The 20,457-nt window shown below is 42.6% G+C and overlaps 1 protein-coding gene across 2 annotated transcripts in view; it reads right to left on the bottom strand.

Annotated features, from left to right (window-relative positions):
• The window catches only part of LOC126397901 (matrix metalloproteinase-16-like), a 93,568-nt gene that overhangs the window by 19,339 nt on the left and 53,772 nt on the right, over window positions 1–20,457 (bottom strand). For both annotated transcript variants that reach the window (XM_050056950.1, XM_050056951.1), the window contains 2 exons: window positions 15,170–15,331; window positions 8,160–8,377 (listed from right to left, as the gene is read on the bottom strand). In XM_050056950.1, coding sequence (XP_049912907.1) covers window positions 8,160–8,377; window positions 15,170–15,331 — 380 coding nt within the window. The remainder of the gene's footprint in view (window positions 1–8,159; window positions 8,378–15,169; window positions 15,332–20,457) is intronic.

Here is a 20,457-nt window from a genome sequence, read left to right as displayed (position 1 = left end):
TGGCACACTTTGGGCCCCTTAGTACCAACTGAGCATGGTTTAAACACCACAGCCTACCTGAATATTGATGCTGACCGTGTCCATCCCTTTATGACCACAGTGTACCCATCTTCTGATGGCTACTTCCAGCAGGATAACGCACCATGTCACAAAGCTCAAATCATCTCAAACTGGTTTCTTGAACATGACAATGAGTTCACTGTTCTCCAGTGACCTCCACAGTCACCAGATCTCAGTCCAATAGAGCACCTTTGGGATGTGGTGGAACGGGAGATTCACATCATGGATGTGCAGCCGACAAATCTGCAGGAACTGTGTGATGTCATCATGTCAATATGGACCAAAATCTCTGAGGAATGTTTCCAGCACCTTGTTGAATCTATGACACCAATAAGTTCTGAAGGCAAAAGGGGTCCAACCTGGTACTAGCAAGATGTACCTAATAAAGTGGCTAGTAAGTGTATATCTACATTGATGATGTTGTAATTCACTATTTCTTAGCTTCTTTTAAGTCTTAAACAGGTAAAAAAAAAAATCGAATTGGTGGCATTAAAGTCTTTCCCATCTTCTAAGAGAAAAGTGCTCCGTCTCTTTCCTCCCAGTTACAGAAAAGAGAGAGATACTGAGAAGAGTGGACAGCTCACTGCCCACTTGGCCACTGTGTTCTCATTAATGGATGTCGGAATCAAAGCTTGTCTCCAACATCAGCGGCCAAGTGGCCAATCCTGCACCGTGAGGCACCCTCCGGCATCCCAGAATCCCCTGCTCTAAATCCGTCGACATCAAGGAAGGAAGGTCTCTCAGTGACTGGCAAGACCCTTGTGATTACACTTAAGACTAGTGGAGAGGAGGAGAAGGAGGAAGAGGGTGGCAGGATGAGTGTCTCAGGATGAGAGCTAGACTGATGAGGGAAGTGTTTTTTTCTCCATTATACCTGACTGTAGCGCAGGAGGCTCTGATTGCATCCATGCAATGGTCCCAACTTTCTGAGCAAGCAAACCATGCATCATAATCAGGCAGTGAGCAGAAGTAAAGTCAATAAAGTGACTTTAAAACCATTTCTAAATCACTGTTTTTGAAAATATGTATTCTTTTAGGCTTTCACATAAATGTGGTTGTGAACTGTGGGCCTTTAAATGGCTGTAAAGTATATGGAAGTCAATGGAAAAACCTCAACTTCTCTTAACAAAACAAAAAAAGATGTCCTGTAATGTACGTCCTGTTGATTTTTTAAATGATCATCCATTAAGAAAATGTAAAAGCTTAAACTGTTCTGAGGGAATATTTGGCCTAAAACCCTACAGCCCAGTTTGGATTTTCTGGCTCTCCAAACTGACAAGATGGCAGCGAGCCATGAACTCAAATCCAGACTTCTAAACGTCTGCTGGAAGATGTCTGAGACTTTATATCCATATTTTACTACTCTCCAAGCCTGATGGGAAATGAACGGACTCTTGGTAACTTGCTGTCTGGTCGCTGTCTGACAGTACAAGTGATGAGGTCACAGTCTAGTACACTTTTGGTACGGTGGGAGAAAATGCCAGAGAAAAGCGCCGTCTCTGTACACATGCATATACATGAATGCGCGACTCTGTACCATATGGCTTGAGAGTTCACATAAAGTTGAACCCGAAGTCCCTGCAGTCATAAAAGTGGTAGCTGTGTAATTGCAGTGAGGCATTTACTGGTGACACTGGATCCACAGGGCCACACAGATGACTGCATGAACCTTAAACGACCCTCTGTCGCCCCGCTGGAGAGACAAATGATCGACCGTAAAACTACCACCTTAACAAGCATGACTCCTAACCTGCCTTTGTAGATTAACGTCCCTCGGATAAATCAGGCACCTCTCTGGGTTGTTGGGAACGATACTTCTTACATCTACAGTTCATCTGTAACAAAGATCCTTCAGTTGTGAACGCATGTCTGATCTCGTCATTCTTTTTCTTTATATGATCAAAGTAGCCTGAAAGTACCATTTTCATCCAAAATTTGGAAGCTTTATTGGTGACTGCAATTATCACTCAAGTTAAAGGATCTCTCCACTGACTTTAGACGAGCTTGCTTCACATGTCATAAGGGGCTAGGGCTGGGCGACATGTCCTAAAGTTCCTAGAGTTCCCTCAAAAGCATCTCATTGATGCTAGGACTGGAAGACAGAATCGAACATGACAACATTTCTGACCAAATACCCTGTCTGATGGAACAACAATGTAGGAATGACTATTGTTGTTTCCCCACCAGGAAAACGTCATAAGACAAAAGACGATATGTAGTCTCGTATCTCGGTAATGATAAAATATCTTCATATTGCCCAGTCCTATAAGGAGCGTTACCCCAGCTGTAAAAGAAACAGCTGTGTGAAGTCCTCCGTGGCTCTTACATTAACGGCTTGAAATAATACCCTTGATGATGTTGTCAGGGTCATATCGGCATGGGCTTTAAACTTGCAGTTGTGGTAAAAGGTTTTCATATACTCGTAAAGAACATGTATTCCATTTAAAAACCTTAGAAATTGGAGGCGTGGGGTTTGAAAGAAGTGGGCATTTAGAAAGCTGGCAGGTGTATTAAAGCACGGACTGCATCATGGAAGCGTAGGACCAAGTGTACTCTAAGCTTGGCTGATACCAAGGACAAAAAGTCAAGATATAAATCTGTCTTTCATGTGTCTGCAACTTCAGAGAAGTGCAACACTGAATTTGTACTTTCCTCCTCTACTCATTACCTGACACTGATAATAACAAACTCCTCAGTCCTGCTGTAATATGGAAAACATTTGCCTTCACGGCTGCATAAAATTGCATATGGAACAGTTTTTCTCAGCAGTTCTTGATGAGCTGCTCTACTTTGTGATTCTGGAAGTGGAACATTTAAATATTTTGAAAACAATAACCTCTGTTTCTGTGGGGGGAAGTGAGACGCCTGGTTTCGACATTTCGGGTAGTCAAAAAACATTTTTAAAAAAGGGCCTGTGGATGCAGGGACCCGTCCTAGTGCACATCAGTAACGTGACAAAACTTACTAAGCAAGAAAAGGCTCTGAAAGTCTCGCACAGAAAAAAATGTTGAACCTTACTTGCATCCTGTTCATTGCAAAAGCAGATTGAAAAAAGTTCTATTTACATGTAAATGAATATAGAGGCAAGTTACAAATCTGTAGACTTCAATATACTTTCAAAGGCAGAACACAAACAAGCAAGAATGATCACTGAGTTTTGACATAAGTATTCCTCAGAGGTGTTCTGTTAACATCCAACTGTAACTCACTCTTTCCTTTGCCTTATTTCCCCCTCTGGGGGTTCTTGTTTGGGTGAGTATAACCTGAGGATCCATGATGCGATAATATCACGATACTCAAGTCGTGATACAATGGTATTGCGATATACTTTGATTTATGACCTTTTTTCAACTCTAATTATGTCCCCAAAGGACAGAACGCTCAGCTGACCAGAGTGACAGGATGGAATGACCGGTCTGGTAATGAACAAACTTGCGAAGGGAGCATCTGTGGATGTATCTGGGCCGCCGCAGCAGCCCAAGAGTTTTGATGGTGGAGAGGAGTGGGGTTATTGTTGAGCTTGGGTAGTTTTGAAGCGCAGTATTTCAATGACGTTGAGCTGGGAGTTGATAGCCAGTAGCCAAGAGCTGGTTGACCAGAGTGCCAGGCGTAACAGGACGACCATAAGCACGACAGGTGAGGAGGGCTGAGTGCCGTAGCTGTACTCATGAAAAAAGAGCTGAAGGTAGCTGCTAATGTAGGTAATTTGTATTTGTATATTAAAAAAATAGATTCTCAGCACTGTGTGACGATACGATAATGCCACAATATTGCACTACTTTGCTGTATGGATCTTCCCCCCACCCCTCGCTCTTCTGCTGCAAAAGCCTCAAACAGGTCTTCATTTTTCTAAGTGAGAGTAAAGACTCACTTTCAGTCAAAGAGAAATCCATTTCAACAGCATAAATCCAGATTTTCCTTCATCGTAAACCTCAGTGCTCTGAGTGTATTTCACCAGATAAACTCTCGTAAAGTCTTCTCTCTAAACTCCCCTACTTTACACAGCCGGACCACCTGTGGACTTCAGGGGCTGTGAGACTGCTGAGATCTCTGCTATAATGACTTGGCATCGACTTGACTCTGCGCTTCCAAAACAATCAAGTGGGGACGGGGAGTTTGGCCAAGCTGTGCAGACCAAATGGACCCACACCATGAAGTAACCAAGTGGACAATCAATTGTATCGTCAGAAAAAAGGAAGAAGTCACCCTCATGAATGACAGTGACAAGAGACAGAAGTAAAGAAATAGCTGAAACAAGACGTAAGCACAGGCTGTAAATCATTCCTACTCCGTCAGCCATCATTTTACCTAGTCCTCAGTGTAATACGTCGACCTTGGCACGCTCTAAAGGGAATATATCTAACTCTAAAGCAACACAAACATCTGCAATTAGGATTCCAGATCAACTGTTTTACAGTTGGGCAGCTTCGTCTACCAGGAGGAAAGAAGGCATTAACACGATACCTCAGTCCTCTTGGAGGAAACTGGCACAACCCTCACTGAGAATCAAGAAATATTAGGACCACCTGCTCCTCCTGTGAAACACACTTACAGAGACGATCCAAGTCCAACCAGTCATCCCTTATTGATTTCACTTTACTAAACACATTTGATTCACTGGCTGAGGCGTGGATTATGCAAAAGGGCGAAGCAAATCATTTGTGAGTCATAATATTACTGGTGGTCCTAATGATGTGAACACTGTGGATTTACAACAGCACTTACATGTGCTCTGTAACAAATCACCCTTCTCCGTCAGTCTTTCCCCTCCGCTCCTCTACACCTTTGGAAAAATGTAAGCAGTTGCTCCTGCTAAAGGCCAACAGAGAGAAACATTCATCAAAGCCTTCAAAATGATGGAGCCAGGAGTCTCTTCACATCGGTGGTGATGCCCACTCCTACTTCATACACTGTATTAATTTTTACTTCTGTTTCCCATCATGCAAAGTCCTAAAATCTGACTTTTCTTTGAATAACACTTGAACACAACACTCTACACTGCACAGTTACACACTGCTATACCTTGTTGGCCCTTTGCTCGTGGGTTAATTATGTTCATTTAGATTATTAATTTGAAAGTGGAGGGCTTAAACAAAGAGGGGAGCCATGTTGTTTATGCTGAGCAGCAGTTTACATGGGTGGCCCCTGTGGATCGGCCTCCACAGTGAGCTTAGAAACTCATTTGGCACACAAGGACTGTAGGAGTGTTTACTATAAACTAAGCTACTGTTCATAAATACGGTCTGTAAAACTTTTATGAAGTTTTTTAATTGTGCGAGAAAAATATAAGCTCAATATAAAGAAACAATAGAGATTATGTAGAGAAATCAAGTAAACCAAAATGTTTGTTGTTGCATTAACACTCAGTTACTAAAAAGCTGCTTGCTGGCAACAAAACATCACATTGAAGCAACTCAGGAAACTTATATGTATAGAAAATATCAACTGCAAGTGAATCTGGGTCGTCTAATGGTTAAAAGACACAATAAAACTGCAACGTTCGTTTGTTGTTGTTATTACCCCGTTACATATACATGGAAGCAGCATGAACAGCAAAATCATTTCAGGGTTTTCTTTTAATACAAGAAGATCCATCAGACTAGAAAAGGTCCAACAGCAGAAGGCTCATTTTTCCTGATCTGACATGGCAAAAACAAAGAGACTGCTGATGTCTGATGCATGTTTCCAAGGAGCCTATCACCAAGACAATAATCAGATTTAGGGAAATTGCATGGATTTCCAAAAAAATGAGAAGAGACATTTATTGACCATCAGCCGATGCTTTGTGTGAGAAACCTTGGAAAAATAATTTGATAACAGGTTAGCAGTAAACAACATCAATGTGATGTTGGATTAGTTATGACAATATAAAGTAGCGGGACCTGCATGTTCCAACAACAGAAATTGTTTTTTAAAGAGTAGTGGCAAGACAATTTGTTAGTGCACCACCGCACCCAAATTCAATTTAAAACCCACAGATACACAAAGTGTAGTTAGAGCGTAACTGGCCTTGTACCCAGGGCTGAAACTATTGCTCCTAAAACTCTTGGCTGCAAATTCTGTAAAGCTTTGTGTAACCCATACAGCTTCATATAAACTCTGGGTTTTGTTGACGCTGTACACAGGTGACGTGATTTGATGATGGCAACATTGCAAAAGAAAGGAGGAGAGAGAGAAAACGGTGAGGTGCCAAGAGAAGACAGCCCAGAGAAAATGACAGACGGTGTTCAAAGCTTGGTGTAAATTCAAGCTGAAACAAAATCAAAACTCTGTATCGTGAGTCTATTGTTAACCTAACTAGCCTGCTACAATAGCACCACGTCAATGCTTCAGCATCTCAACAGAAAGCATCCGGTCCTCGCAGCTGACGCACACAAGGGAACATTAACGTTAGCATTTAACATAAGAATCAATATGATTGCTGCTTAAGATGAAGGTCTCCCAGTGCTGGCTGTATTCAAGTTGCTACAGCTGCTAAGTGAAGGATCTTTCTCCAGCTGGCGTCCGCATCTCTGAGTGGCAGAGACCTGTGCAATATTATTTTTTGTATATTTACCATTGCTCTTTAATAAAGAAAAAGCGTAGATGACGTCAGTTTGTTAAATGGAGGCAAAACTGGGGAGGTATTAATAGGAATATTGGATTTCTCTGTAACGCTAACTTTGTAGCTCATTAGCTAACGTTAGCTTCGATAGCAAAACAAACTGGACGAAGCTAGATTACTAAAGGAATTGGCAGCTGCAGCTCTACTTGACCCTTCACTTTCTAAACTTAAGGAAGCCAATTGCTGCACAGTTTCTCTGAGCTCTGCAGAAATCCCATGATCCTCATCACTCCATCAGACCAGGCAGAGGAAGGGAACAGAAACTGCTGCACACACCATGTGAAAGAGATGAGGTTGTATTTAGACTATTGTAACCATTTATTACCTCCACCATAAAAACAAAACAAAACAGAGACAGTGTGAGCTCTGAGTCTAATTTTGGTTAAATACCTTCACAGGTAGCGGCTTTGGTTCCACGCGGGATTTATTTTTCGGAGTTTAAAGCACACAGTCAGAGAGGGGGCAGAGAAGACAGAGAGGGTTTTTCCCCTGGCACCACAAGCCTCTTATTTAACCACTGAATACTATCTATTTATAACCCCAGAAAAATACAGTCACACTCACATAAAGCATCAGAGGCACTCTTTCTCCTTTCTGCGGAGAACACAGGACATCTTTGTGTTGCCCCAAGGTTTTTCTCTGTTCCTTACCGCATGTTGCCAAGGTCTTGTGCTCACAAGCTTAGACCAAGGATAAAGATGCATTAAGGGACATGTGTACCTTTTTCTCATGCAAGGGAATGAAAACCAGCCTCAGTTTGTTGGAGAAGGGAAAACTGTGCTGCAGAGAGCGTGGCATGGTGTTTCTTCTTAGTTAAATATCTACTTTGTCCAAATTCGTGCTCAGCTTGCCCCAAAGTAATCTGGACAGAGCTCGTTTTAGACATAATAGCTCCTTTAATTATACACTGAAACACACTAATTTCAAGATAATTGAGGAGAGTCCACCATATTTCTACAAGCTATAACCAGTGTTAAACTCTTCTCTCTGAACAATTCCAACCAATATCTCTACTAACATGTAGAGAAAAACTCAACCGAATAATTTACATTGCATCCACATGAGCCATTTACACATTATACACACTATACTCACACTGAACATGTAGCAGATTAGTAGGAAAGCTCCCACCCTCTGTATATTTAGGTAATCCTCAAAGCTCTCTAGCAAGCTCTCCACAGGGTGTTTCAAACCTGCAGGCCGTTTCCACTGGTCTGGATCAAGTCGTTCTCTTGTTACATTTATCAGCCGATTACGTTACATGTTACAGCCAGAAATGACATGAAGGAAAGGACTCTCTTCAGGCACGTATTGGTGGTTCGGAAATATGATATGAAATTAGATCTCACAAGTTTGTTTGGCCAGTAAAGACTGATTGCTGTGCTCTCACGTCGCTAAAAGATCCATGTTTGGGGTGAAACATCTCCAGGGTTCAAAATGACTCAAATGTGAAAACGCCCCGGGTTTGTTTTGATACCACAGACTCTCCGCTTACCTTGAAAACGAACATCTCTCTCCGCAGTATGGCGAGGGTGTTGAAGCCTCCGTCGCAGATGTTGGGTTTAGCGTTGGGGTGGGACGGCCTGTCTCCCGGGGGCAGCCTCGGAGGTCGTGTCTGCCTGTCTGGCTTACGGGGGTCTGATGGAGGATGGGAGCGGGGAGGGGGCGCCGTTGGCAAAGGCTTGGTGGGCTGGGGAAGCTTATCAGGAGGCCCTGGAGGAAGTCAGAGGAAATATCTCACTTGTTGTGATACATGTATCTCTCACACATATTTGCAACCAGAAATTCCAAAGTCCATCTTTTTTTAAGCAGAGTTCTGGAGGCAAAGACCACACTTTGTCATCCTCTACTGAACAACAATATACTGTGAACACATGGCATTTAATGCAGGTCAACACATGCAAAAGATTTTAAATATGCATCATGTCCTTCATACTCTTAAACTCTCCTTCAGCAACTGTACACAAATCAAGGAATAAAGAAGATGGATACCACTTTCATGACTGTACGCTACGTACTGTATGAAGCTACAGCCAGCAGTTGGTTAGCTTAGCTTAGCACAGAAGCTAGAAACGGAGGGCAACAGCTAACCTGGCTTTGTCCAATGGTACAGATCCATGTACCAGCATCTTTAAGGTCACTAACACATGATTCTGCCAGGCAACCAGTGGTGACTGATTGCCTACTACTCGAGAGACAATAAAACTCCAGGAAGTCACTGCTCTTGGGCAAAAAAATAGTCGTGACTGTACAGATTAAACAAACAAGATGCAACACGTTAATTCCTGAACTTCGGAAACTGGTTGGAGGATTCTGTTGCCTGGGACAGAGCCAGGCTGTTTCCCCTGTTTCCAGTCTTTATGCTAAGCTAAGCTAAGCTAGCAGGCTGTTGCATCCAGGTCTGGTATGGATCTTTCCTGCAAACTACTCTTCTCAAGATGAAGCAAAATATGACAGCAAACAAGCAGATACATCGCACACGAGAGGTTTGAATTAGGTCTTCTTTTAATTTAGTCTTCACTTTGAAATGCTACAACCAACGTGTTTTGCCCATTACTTCATCAGGTTTCAAGGCTTCAACAAACCTGATGAAGCCATGGGCGAAACATGCTGTTTGTAGCATTTCAAAGTGAAAACTAAATAAAAAGAAGAAGCAATTCAGCCCTCGTGTGCGGTGCCATCACCTGCACCAAGTTATGAGGACTGACAGCACTGTGCATAGCTCATGTGCTTTTGAATGAAGCGAAAGTGTATCAAAAAACCTAGCTTAAGATTGCAAATAGCTAGTCGCATGAACACTGAATATGGTGGGATGTAACGAGCAGGAAAACTGGTTTCTGTGTGACAGATTTATGTGATATTTAAGGATGTAAACGTGCATGCAAATTTAATGTGAACCACTTTCATTATTGCTGTGCCATTTATATCGGACCAGCCACCTGAGCTCACAGGAGAGCCAAATGTTTGAGCCAAGTCACATTTTTCACCTGTAACTACAGACAAAATGGCAAAGGACAAGGTAAGACACTGAGGAGGTAATCTGGCAACAAGGAGCTGAAGACAAAAAAACAAAAAACAACAACAAAAAAAGGAGAACAGGGGAGATAAAGGAGAAGATAGAAAAACAAGATGAGGTCAAATGAACATCAGTGGGTAGAGTTTAACACTGCCAAGTTTAGGGATTCAGCTCACCGAAGCATAATATGATATGTCAAGATGAATAAAACAGAAATAAAAAGCCCACGGAGTAAAAATGTATATACTGTAGGGATAAAAATAAAAAGTCGTCCCAAATGGAGGCCCGGACATGCCTCGGCATCATTTCACATTCATGATTTACATGGGAGAAAGCAGGCGAGAGACATACAGAGGAAAAACAGGGCGAGGAGAGACGGAGAGGGAGGCCAAGCGAGTGGGTTGTGTGTATGAATAATTGAGCACATGACGACGCATGAATAACACACAGTGTGACTGTGAAAACCGGGATATGAGTTGCCATGTGTTGATTGGGGCCAACAGATGCAGGAATAGATGACTGCAATATGAAAGATGCAAATGTGACAGTCGGCCCCTCCCCCACCCCTCGCCCATAGAAAGTATCAATGAGTAATGGTGGCATGTATAAATAATGACCTTGAAAGCTACTGTAAACATTCAGGAGTTATGAATGATTAAATGACTCCACAAATGATTTAAAAGTCAGTGAATGAAAAGAGGATTAAACAGAACTGAATGAGCAACCGATCATTTAACTGAAGGAGCTGATCTATAGCGAGCAATTAAACAAAGACAGACCATCAGACTCGTTGATACGCTAGCTGATCATGAGATTAAGAGGGAACGCTACTCCGCTAGACACCCGCCAGTCCGCACAACTGATCAGCGGGTCTGCACGAGAGATCCCATTCACTGACTGAATTAAATCCCCTGAAATACATCCCAGATTAGCCGAGCCAAAGCACTCTGCTGTTATGTAAGCACTGGGACGACTCGCTGTCAGATGGACATGTAGACAAACATGAAAATGCGTACACACACAACAGCATTATGGTAAAGCCGTTACAGGGGAAATTAAACATGACATCTGGCAGATTTGGGGTCATTCAGTCTAATTTTAGCCAACGAGCCACTTCATTATATTCCCAATGATCTGAACATCTTCAGGTGGTCGTACTGTGCATGTTAGATCAGAGGTCACCCGTGTGTCAACCAATCACTGCAGCAGCTCATTTCACTGATTAGTACACTTTAAACCAAAGAGCAGGAATCTAATCAGCGAGCTCAGCTGGTGTGGTGATTGGCTACGGTGAAATTCTGCATACTCCTGCGCCTCAGAGGAACACGGATGGTGACCAGAAGTCTGAACTGAGAACAAAGGAGCCTGAAGAGTGTCCTTAAATCATCTGGCAATTCTCTCCGAGACACACATTAATAACAGGTGTAAATAGAGTGTGCCAGGGCTGACGTCAAAACCCGGAATCTTAGCATCGCGTTGGTTCCCGGAAGAGAAAGTGAATGTGATTTTTGCATTGCGTTTTGGATTATGTCAGAAAATAAGCTCTGTGGCTAACACAAGTTTATGATACTTACAGGTTTTGTTCAGCGAGATAATCTTCACATATGAACACCTTTCATACCGCATTTGAAGCTTAAATGCGATCGCCAGAAGTAAAAAGCTAACGTTAGGCTTTAACGGACTACATGACTACTCCACGGTCGCATGACTCTTGACGTCACCGCCACTAAGCTTTCAACTGATTTCGGCCGCTTTATTTTAAAAACATTGTATAATGGGGAAATCGGACTGTTTAAGCTAAATAAGAAGCTGTAATGGCGGACTGCCAGCACTCTCGCCTGTTCGGGGGTGATGACGTTTAATGTCCCCGACAGGGTTTGTAGTCGTATTGAGCAACTTGTTAGCAACCGCCTTTTTTACGACACGTAAAAGCTTCAAAATTCACAAGTAGGGCATTTACTGGCGTGTTTTATGTCATAGAACAAAACCTGACACTCGCTTAAGCTTTTGTTAACCACAGACCTTATTTGAGGCATTTTACCAAAATCCCATTCAAAAAACGTATTGACTTTTAGATGAGAGAACCAGAAGTGCTAAAAGCGCTAACGGAGTTCCGGGTTTACTGGCACACTCTATGAGATCAGGTTAACTCATATCTAGATACAATCTGGACAGAAGATGTGTATAAAGTAAGGTATAAAGGGGGTTAATGATATTTGGAGTGCTCTGAACCCTTTCTTTTCTTTGCTGCTTGTGTAAACAGGAAGAACAAAATACAGCCAGTAAGTCTACTTTTATGACTTTACGAATGATCTAACTTTATCACTTATAATTACTTGAAGGCTGCAAAAAAATTTCATCAGTTTTAAAGCCAGTAAATATCATGTGAAGTTCAGGCTGTTAATTATTAATAAGAGATTATTATGGGTTTGTAAAAAGAGAATCTGAGGAATGAATGCAACCAGCAGGCTTTTCTTCTTCTACTCATCAGGGATGAGGTGACACAACTGGATAGGTTGGGCATAGGAATACCTGGAGATTACTTGCTAAAGGTAACTCATTTAACCAGCAAACTCAAAGGTAATCCCATGCCTAACTCCTCCCATCGTGTCACTCAAAGTCACACATGACCCAGATCATCCACTCCAGTATTTCACCCCCCTTACTTCTGGACACAGGTGTAGAGTCATATAAGCACTAAATAATTAAATTTAGTCTCTTTTGTGTAAATTCTGTAAAATTCTGTGTAGTGTACGTCCCTACTGAAAAGAATTTCCTCCATGAGAACAAATGCACTAATTATCTACCATGACCTCAGCACTGAGGTAAGAAAATGGAAAAGGGTACAGCTAGATGTTCAAGAGTGAATCGATCCTCCACATCAAGCTCATCGTACCCCTGCCAGACCTTTTCTTCCCACAATTCACTGTGTGATCCTGCCTGGCTCCCACTGACTGCAAATCACAGTCTTAAATTCTACATCTCCTTCCCATTCACACTCCTACCCCTCCTTTGTATGTAAATCTCTTACTCTCTGGCTTCTTTTTCCCACCTATAATTCTCTTTACATCTCACTATGTCTCTTTTTACGGAAACTCATTTCACACCTTTTCTTCATTCAGCCTTGATGTCGCACCTTCTAATTCATGTACATGTAAACTGTGCAGCTCGCACCATTGTCCCTGTTTAGCCTCCACACATCCCTGTCGCTGCCACGAGGAAGAAAAGGAGGCCAACTGCTACTGGAAAAGAAATGAGACTGAGAGCGGAGCTGCCATCACTTGTCCTGCCCTTCAACTCCTGGTACAACAGAGACGAGGAGGGAGGGGCGGCAGCAGAGAGGAGTTAAACGCGAGAGGGATGAGGAGAGATTTGATCGCTTGCCCAGGTCTGTCACTCCCAGAGGGACGTGCCCTGACCATGTAAGCAGATGGCAGGTTCTTTTGTGTGTGTGTGTGTGTGTGTGTGTGTGTGTGTGTGTGTGTGTGTGTGTGTGTGTGTGTGTGCAGCCATTCATGTGACAGACCGGAGTCATCTCAGCAGAGTGTGACTGGTTTACAGCCTCGACAGCTGTACAGGACAATGCTGTCACTCCCCACCAAGTTGTTTTTGAACTTGCATGTCAAACTGAGGTTGAGACGACAATGTGAACGTAAAAATTCATGAGTCTAAAAACGATGGGTTTCTCCACAAGAAAAAAAATCAAACAAAAGAGTACATGTCTAGATTACGGTCCCAGCAACATCCACCCTGATGTACCATTAATTCGACTCTGAGAGTGTAAAAATGACGACTACACTGATGCTTACATAAATCCGTTACTGTCAAACTGGATTTTACACTTCTGATACACCCGCCTCAGAGCTACATCAGCTTTATGAGCAGACAAAGCACAGCAGTCATCTGACAGCTGCAAATGTGTGTCAACGAGGAATGTGTAGGTGCTGCGATGGTGACGTGCTCACCTCCTGTGAACTTAAATCTAGGTCTCAGTCTCAGATCTCTGCTTTAGCTGGTTCATCACAGTGATCGTATGCTATGACTGGGTTCAAATAGCACAGAAAATAGGGCTGGGAGACATGGGAAAAATCAAATACCTGACCAAATACCTTTTGATCACGGCGATGTGGTGGGGGTGACTACTGGTGCTTTCACAAAATAGTTATACAATGAGATTTTTGATAATCAGAAATGTGAATATAATGACTGAGTGGGTAAAGGCAAATAAGAGAACAGCTAGAGCAGCATGGTATGTTCACAAAAAAACACTTTACTGTAATGGAGCTTTTAAAAAGAGGAGAGGAAAACGTTTACGATATGACGATATCCAAAATGTAAGACAATTTTTTGGTGTTAAGTATAATTTTGGGCATCCTCAAATAAGACCTTAACTGGACTGATACCTGCTCAGAATGTGATGGGTGTCGCTTGACAGAAATTACGTATCTTTGACGGAAAAATGCGTCGCTCTTAACTTTTCTTTCATGTTGCACACCTGGAGAATTTTACGTCACCGATAACGTCATATGTTGCTGCGCAATGTGATAGGTAGGATTACTATTGTCACCATGGAGATAGCAATTTTAATTCTGACCATCATTCAGCGTCTCTGTCTCTGGAGCAGCCATCTGTCAGCAACGGCTCCTTTGGAGCTAAGACGACAGCAGCCAGCCAAACTGCCTTCACCAGGTTGACTGACAGCAGACATTCACTGAGCCTAAATGTTTTTCATGTCAGTGCCACCGGAGGAAATCGACAGTATTTGTACATATTGACTCATTTATTGTATTTCCCAGCCATTCTTAGCGAGTGAGGGGAATCTGCCCCTCCTGATAGACTGGGAGCAGGTCGATCAATGTAGGTATGGTTAATAAGTTAAAACACACACATACAGCTGGATATCTGAGTGGCTTTCAGCTGTCTGTGCAGATTATGCTTCATGAAACGCAAATGAACTTGGAGCATGAAAAAAACCTTAGATTTAAAAACTCAGGCTCATACCTAGATGAAGCCAGGAGGCTGTTGTTATTTTTGTGCTGTCATTCAATATAGGATGAATGTTCCTTGGTGAAGTACATCCTTTCTGAGGTTTTGGGTTTAAAACAAACAGAAAATAAAAACAACTAACTAAACCTTTACTGTTACATGCCAGGAGAGAGACTTGGCTGGTACCCTAGAAAGACAACACGAACCTAAACTAAACAAATTAAAACAAAAACAAAACAAATAAAATAAAATGAAACTTCTATCTCAAACTGTCACAAGTTAAAACACATATGCGGCTGTCTGTGCAGATTACGCTTCACTTAACGCAAAAGAAATACACTTGGAAAATAAAAAAATAAAAACCTGAGTCTTGAAATCTTTGGCTGAAGCATAAATTGAGAACTACTGTGACTGTGTTATATCTGTTGACTAACGCTCATCAGAACTGTCAAGCACCCTACCATGAATCAGACTCACATCTAAATGAAGCCAGGAGGCCTTACCATATATCTTCTGGATGCCCAGCAGGTCGTCCATGGGCAGTTTGAAGTTGTCAGTGTCCATGTACTGGTAGAAAGGAGCCATGATGGCCGTGGGGTCGTTGGAGTGTTCGAGGCCCAGCGCGTGGCCAAGCTCGTGGACCGCCACCAGGAACAAATCGTTACCTAGAAACAGAAAGAGAGAAGGAGGGGTGGGAAGAAAAAGAGAGAGCTGTCTGTCATCGCTGTGCTCAACAGTAAATGTGTTTGCAGCATTTTATATCTCTCACAAGTTGCACCTGTTCTGGTTGGCAGTGCCAGTGCGGTTCCTTCAAAATAAAGCCAAGTTTTGCACTGGCTGATTTAAATAAACAGCCCTTGAGGGAAAAAGTTTTGGGTTAGTTCATGGTTAGACAATAAAACAGCCCATGTATGGTCCTCGCTATAAAATGGATCCAAACATATGTGAATGTGTGTGTATGAGCTGGATAATCCAATATTTATGCACCTCATGAGTGGATTATGTAGCGAGCCACAGCCACTGATGGGATGTATTACACAGGCTCGTACACATGTACACATTCATATACACACTCCCCCTCACAGAGCACAGAAACCCAGCGCTCTGTAATTAGCCTCGAGCTGTGGTAAGCCGAGGACTACACTGGGTTGACCTTTTGACTCAGAAGCCCTCTGTGGCCGGCAGCCAAGCCCCAACCCAATCCCAACTGTATTAGGTTTGGATATTTGGGATTTAAATCCGCCCCTCTGAGTCCCATTCAAGTTCTTCAACCTACGTCACTGGTAACCAAAACAACAGCAAAAACCACTCCTCCTCTCTGATGTGTTGCCAACATGTCCAATCCAACCCATGAAGAAACGCATCATCATTGTTGAGAAACTCATGGGTGTACAATTAGGGTTAGGCTGCTGTGTCTTATGTATTATTTATAATAGCACACTGGTTGTCTGTGGGAAGCTATTTATCTGATTCCAAGGAGACATCTAATGTCTCAAAATAAATGCACTTCAAAGGAGGCCCTCATCCGCCCTTTCATGAATTAAATGTTTTGGCAAAGAGTGATATCTTGGTGTTAAAATTAAAAATTTAAAGACTTTTTTTAATAAGAGTCTGGAGTTGGACAGGTCAGATGTTTTGCATGTACAATTCTCTGTTTCAAGGTTGTCCCTCCGATGCTCTCCCCGCTGCAGTCTCTTTTCAGTTTTACCTCTTTCTCTCTTTCTTATCACACCGAGACTCGACGGGAATGAAAAAGAGCATCACTTATTCATTGCAATTCCTACTAAAGTGAGGCACTTATCTGCTGCAAATCTGTCACATGAATAACGCATCAGCAGATACAGACGGTGATTCAGATCACTTCTTAGCAGGTACAGTATAATGCTTAAGAATTTACGCACCAGACCACTACAGAGGAATGGTCTAATTGGAACCTTGTGGTGGATATTTGACTGTATAAATGTCAGTGAGTCTTTTTAAGGTTGATGTAAAGGCTTCCATTGCACGGGTTTAAAAGGACACACAGACTACATTTATATCCAGAGTTTTGCTGAAAAAGCTTGACTCCTCACTCTTGAGCCAATTTTCTTTTTCAATGAGAGTAGATATCTAGTAAAAGTACAGAAACTGAGGCAACATTTATGCAAGCTTATAATATTGAACAAGTGTCTGGAGATAAAGTTTATAGCAAATAAAGAGAGGCACAGATGAGAGAGGAGATAAAGAGAAGAGAGAGAAAGGGCTCAGTGAATTAGGAATCACTTCTGGAGGAAACAGGGTCACTCCCCTGCAACTGAGGATCCTTCATCAGGCCTTCCTCTGATGGCAGTGTGAGCATCGCAGTAACAGTGCTCGGTGAAGCAGTTGTAAACATCACAATATAATTGTCTAATTAATTGTAGTACAGACGTTGGTGCAATTATTGCAGACAAATGTGACCAGGGTCTGTGCCGACCGGTAGGTTTTTTCTTATGGTAGATGTGTTGTTGGTGCGAAGGACTGTCAACACATTCAACTACTGAAGCATTTCCTGAAGAACGTGTGTGATTACTAGGGCTGCCCCGAATAGTTGACCAAACATTAGTTGACCAGAAAGGTCATTAGTTGGCAGGATTTCATTGGTCGTTTAGTCGCAGACAAAACAAAACAAACAAACAAACAAATGTGAAACTCTATTAGGAGCTGCGCCTTATCTAAATAAATCAAAACCAAATGACTGGACCATGTGGGAATTCAATTTGAAAGGACAGACACAGGAAGTGTCCACGCTCAGCAGTCAGACAGGAGTCAGGTTAATTTCCAGGGCTGGTACCTGCGGTTATTCCACAGGCTAGTTAATAACATGTCGGGCAGGAAATCCAAAGTGTGGGATCATTTTGAGAAGGTGAAGGACGAACCCAAGGTGATATGTAAACTCATCTTCATTGGTCGACTACAAACATGACGAATCATCTGAAACATGGAAGTAGCTACATGCATATTGCTGTAGCTCTGGTTGAGGGTGAGAGGCTGTCAGTAAATAGTTTATTGGGAACAGGGAGACGGAGATCAGTGTGGGTACATGAGACCCTAAAAAAGAGGGTGGATCATGGGGAGTACCACCAGTTGGTCCAGGAGCTTCACCTTGATCATGCCCATTTCCAGGCATATTTTAGGATGACTCAGAGGCAGTTCGATAAACTGCTGTCCATCGTCGGACCGTACAGCTCTGGGTATCCAACAACCACTACCACCAGTTTCTCCTCCATTGTTTATCAACTATGAAATCGTTGTCTTAACCACTACAGAAGGCCCGCCTCTAAAAGCATCCAATTGGACAATGGTAAAAAAGCAGAGATGACATGGGGCGCTTTTCCCGCAAATTCAACTCAAGGAGTTCAGAGCACTCCAGTAAAAACAGCAGGCACATAGAGCTCAGAAATGCGAGGCACGTCGCAAAATTTCATCCTTTGATTTTATATTATTGGACACTTTCATTAGCATGCGAATCCTTAAGTTATGGCCAAAAACATGTTTTTCAAGCTCAGCTTTAACTTTGACTCAAAATCTAATCAGTTCATCGTTGACGTTTGTGCAAAGTTTGAGGAAATTCGCTCAAGGCATTCTTCAGATATCAAGTTAACAGAAATTGGAAGGACAGAAAACCTGAAAACACAATGCCTCCAGCCACAGCTGTCGCAAGCGCCAAGGAGCCCTGCATGATTGGATCCATAATTCGTTCCAGTATCATTAAAACATCAGGATAACAAATTAAATATGGAAATATAAGCAGATTTTATACAATAACAGCATGAAACGGTAACAAAGTACGACGCTTAAGCACATGCTATTATGCTATTAGAGTTCTTCATGCACAGGTTAATGCAGTACAAGCACATGAGAGCTGTACCAGCTCTGATACTACAGATGCTCTGGTCACATCAGCTGTACGAGTAAAGGGAAAGACTGTCTGTCTTTTTCCATCTCTGTCTTGTTCTATCCCTCAATCTTGATTCAGTCTTTCTTTCTCCTGGGGCCATTTGAGGTCAGTGTTATTGTTGTTGTTGTTTCAGCTGCTTATGTAAGTCACGCGGTGGTAGACAGGGACGTCCTGTTGGCCCTGGGGCCACAAACAAAGCCGAGGAGGTTTGCACTGCCTGGCTAATTATCAGCTGGACGGTATATACAGAGCCTACGCAGGGGATGGTAGAGAGTGGAGAGAGACGGGAGAGGGTATGAGGCAGACAGAGAAGGATGAAAGAGACAAAGAGGTAATGTGAGGGGAGAGTGTACAAGAGGAGAAAAGAGGCGAGATGAAGGCGAGAGAAAAAGTTACAGGAGGGAGGGAGGGAGGAAGAGATGAGTGGGAGACAAAGACTCGAAAGAGTAGATAATTACGGAGATAAAAAAGGTGAGGTAAACTGAGGAGAAAGGGCGTTTGGAGTGATAGCTGCACGAGGAAAAGTCGGGACACAAACAGGACGATAAAGAGAGGGGGGAAAAACTGAGGCAAGGAAAACGATAAGGTTTGGGACTATTTGTTATCTTGTGAGATGTTCTAATGTTCCCACAACCACAAAAGATGGAGATGATGAATTATACAACTGTAACCTTTGACCGTGGCATTTGTAACATCACCCTCCTGTTAGTGGCTGTATCTCAGCTCCAAAACATAAAGTAGAAAATAGAAAGAGAGGGCCTTAACAGCAGGATACAGACTAAGAAAACAATGCCAGGACATGAAATACATTACAAAGCTGTGCAGGGTTTGTGCGATAACCCACTGAGGGTGACGGTATTTTTGTTTGTGAGAGAAGAAGAGATGTAGGACATTTTTACCATACTGTGATTCATCACTCTCATCTGTGCCATCCGCTGGTTAGAGCAAGAATTTAGCATAAAAAACAACGCATTCCAAACAACTATTTAAAGCATAAAAGCTACACTTGATCCAACAAAACAAAATTCCAGTACTTCTAAATTATTTTAAAGTTTTTTTGTTTCCATGTTAAGTGGGCAATGATCATAGTGGCAGCAGCAGTCTTGCCGACTCTCTCCTCGGGGAAGGTCAAGGTTGTTGCTAATGAGATAGTGTAGCCAGGGAGAAGAAAAGAAAAAACAGAAAAATAAAGAAGGAAAGATTTAGTGGAAGAGGTGGAGGAGGAGAGTCACTGGAGATTTATGATCAGAAGTACCTCTCTCTGTCTTTCCCCACAGGGTTGCAGTAAAGTAAACAGGGGTTGTGATTAGAAACCAGAAACCTCTACCTGCTCTTTCGCTATAATTTACCGGCTCCCTGCACATGCCACTGCTGCTACAGCCGATCTGCTGGCTGGAGGCACATGTGACATGGGAATACTGGGTTTCAGACATAAACACACAGAGACAAACACGTACCGGCCCACAAATCAGATATGGGGCCCTGGACACTGCTGTTCAATTGCAATAATAGCTCAGGTTGTCAGTGCAGGCCTCCAGGGGACTGTAACCCTCTGCTTCCTTACTGTTTAACTAAGCGCCTGTGGTTCACTCAATACATGACATCTGATGTCAGCTACAAGCACTGGGTGACCGAGGCTGTCCTCTTGTTAGCTTCTCTAATTTTTGAACCCTTATGTAAGTGTTCCCCCAGCTTCCGGATGTTCATTATCACTCTTTTTTTGTCCAGTGTAGACAAATTACCAGCGCTATCAAGGGACCAATTTTTCCTCTCCAGTCAGGAAAGCTTTCGAAAAACACAACAACCCCTGCAACGTTAACACCATATCAACATCTTGAACCAGCAAAAGCCCACAAATAAAGCTATAACAAC

This window comes from Epinephelus moara, chromosome 11 (genome assembly GCF_006386435.1).
Source record: "Epinephelus moara isolate mb chromosome 11, YSFRI_EMoa_1.0, whole genome shotgun sequence".
Lineage (NCBI taxonomy): Eukaryota > Metazoa > Chordata > Actinopteri > Perciformes > Serranidae > Epinephelus > Epinephelus moara.
Note: the sequence above shows the minus strand (reverse complement) of the source record. Positions and strands in the feature narration are given on the sequence as shown.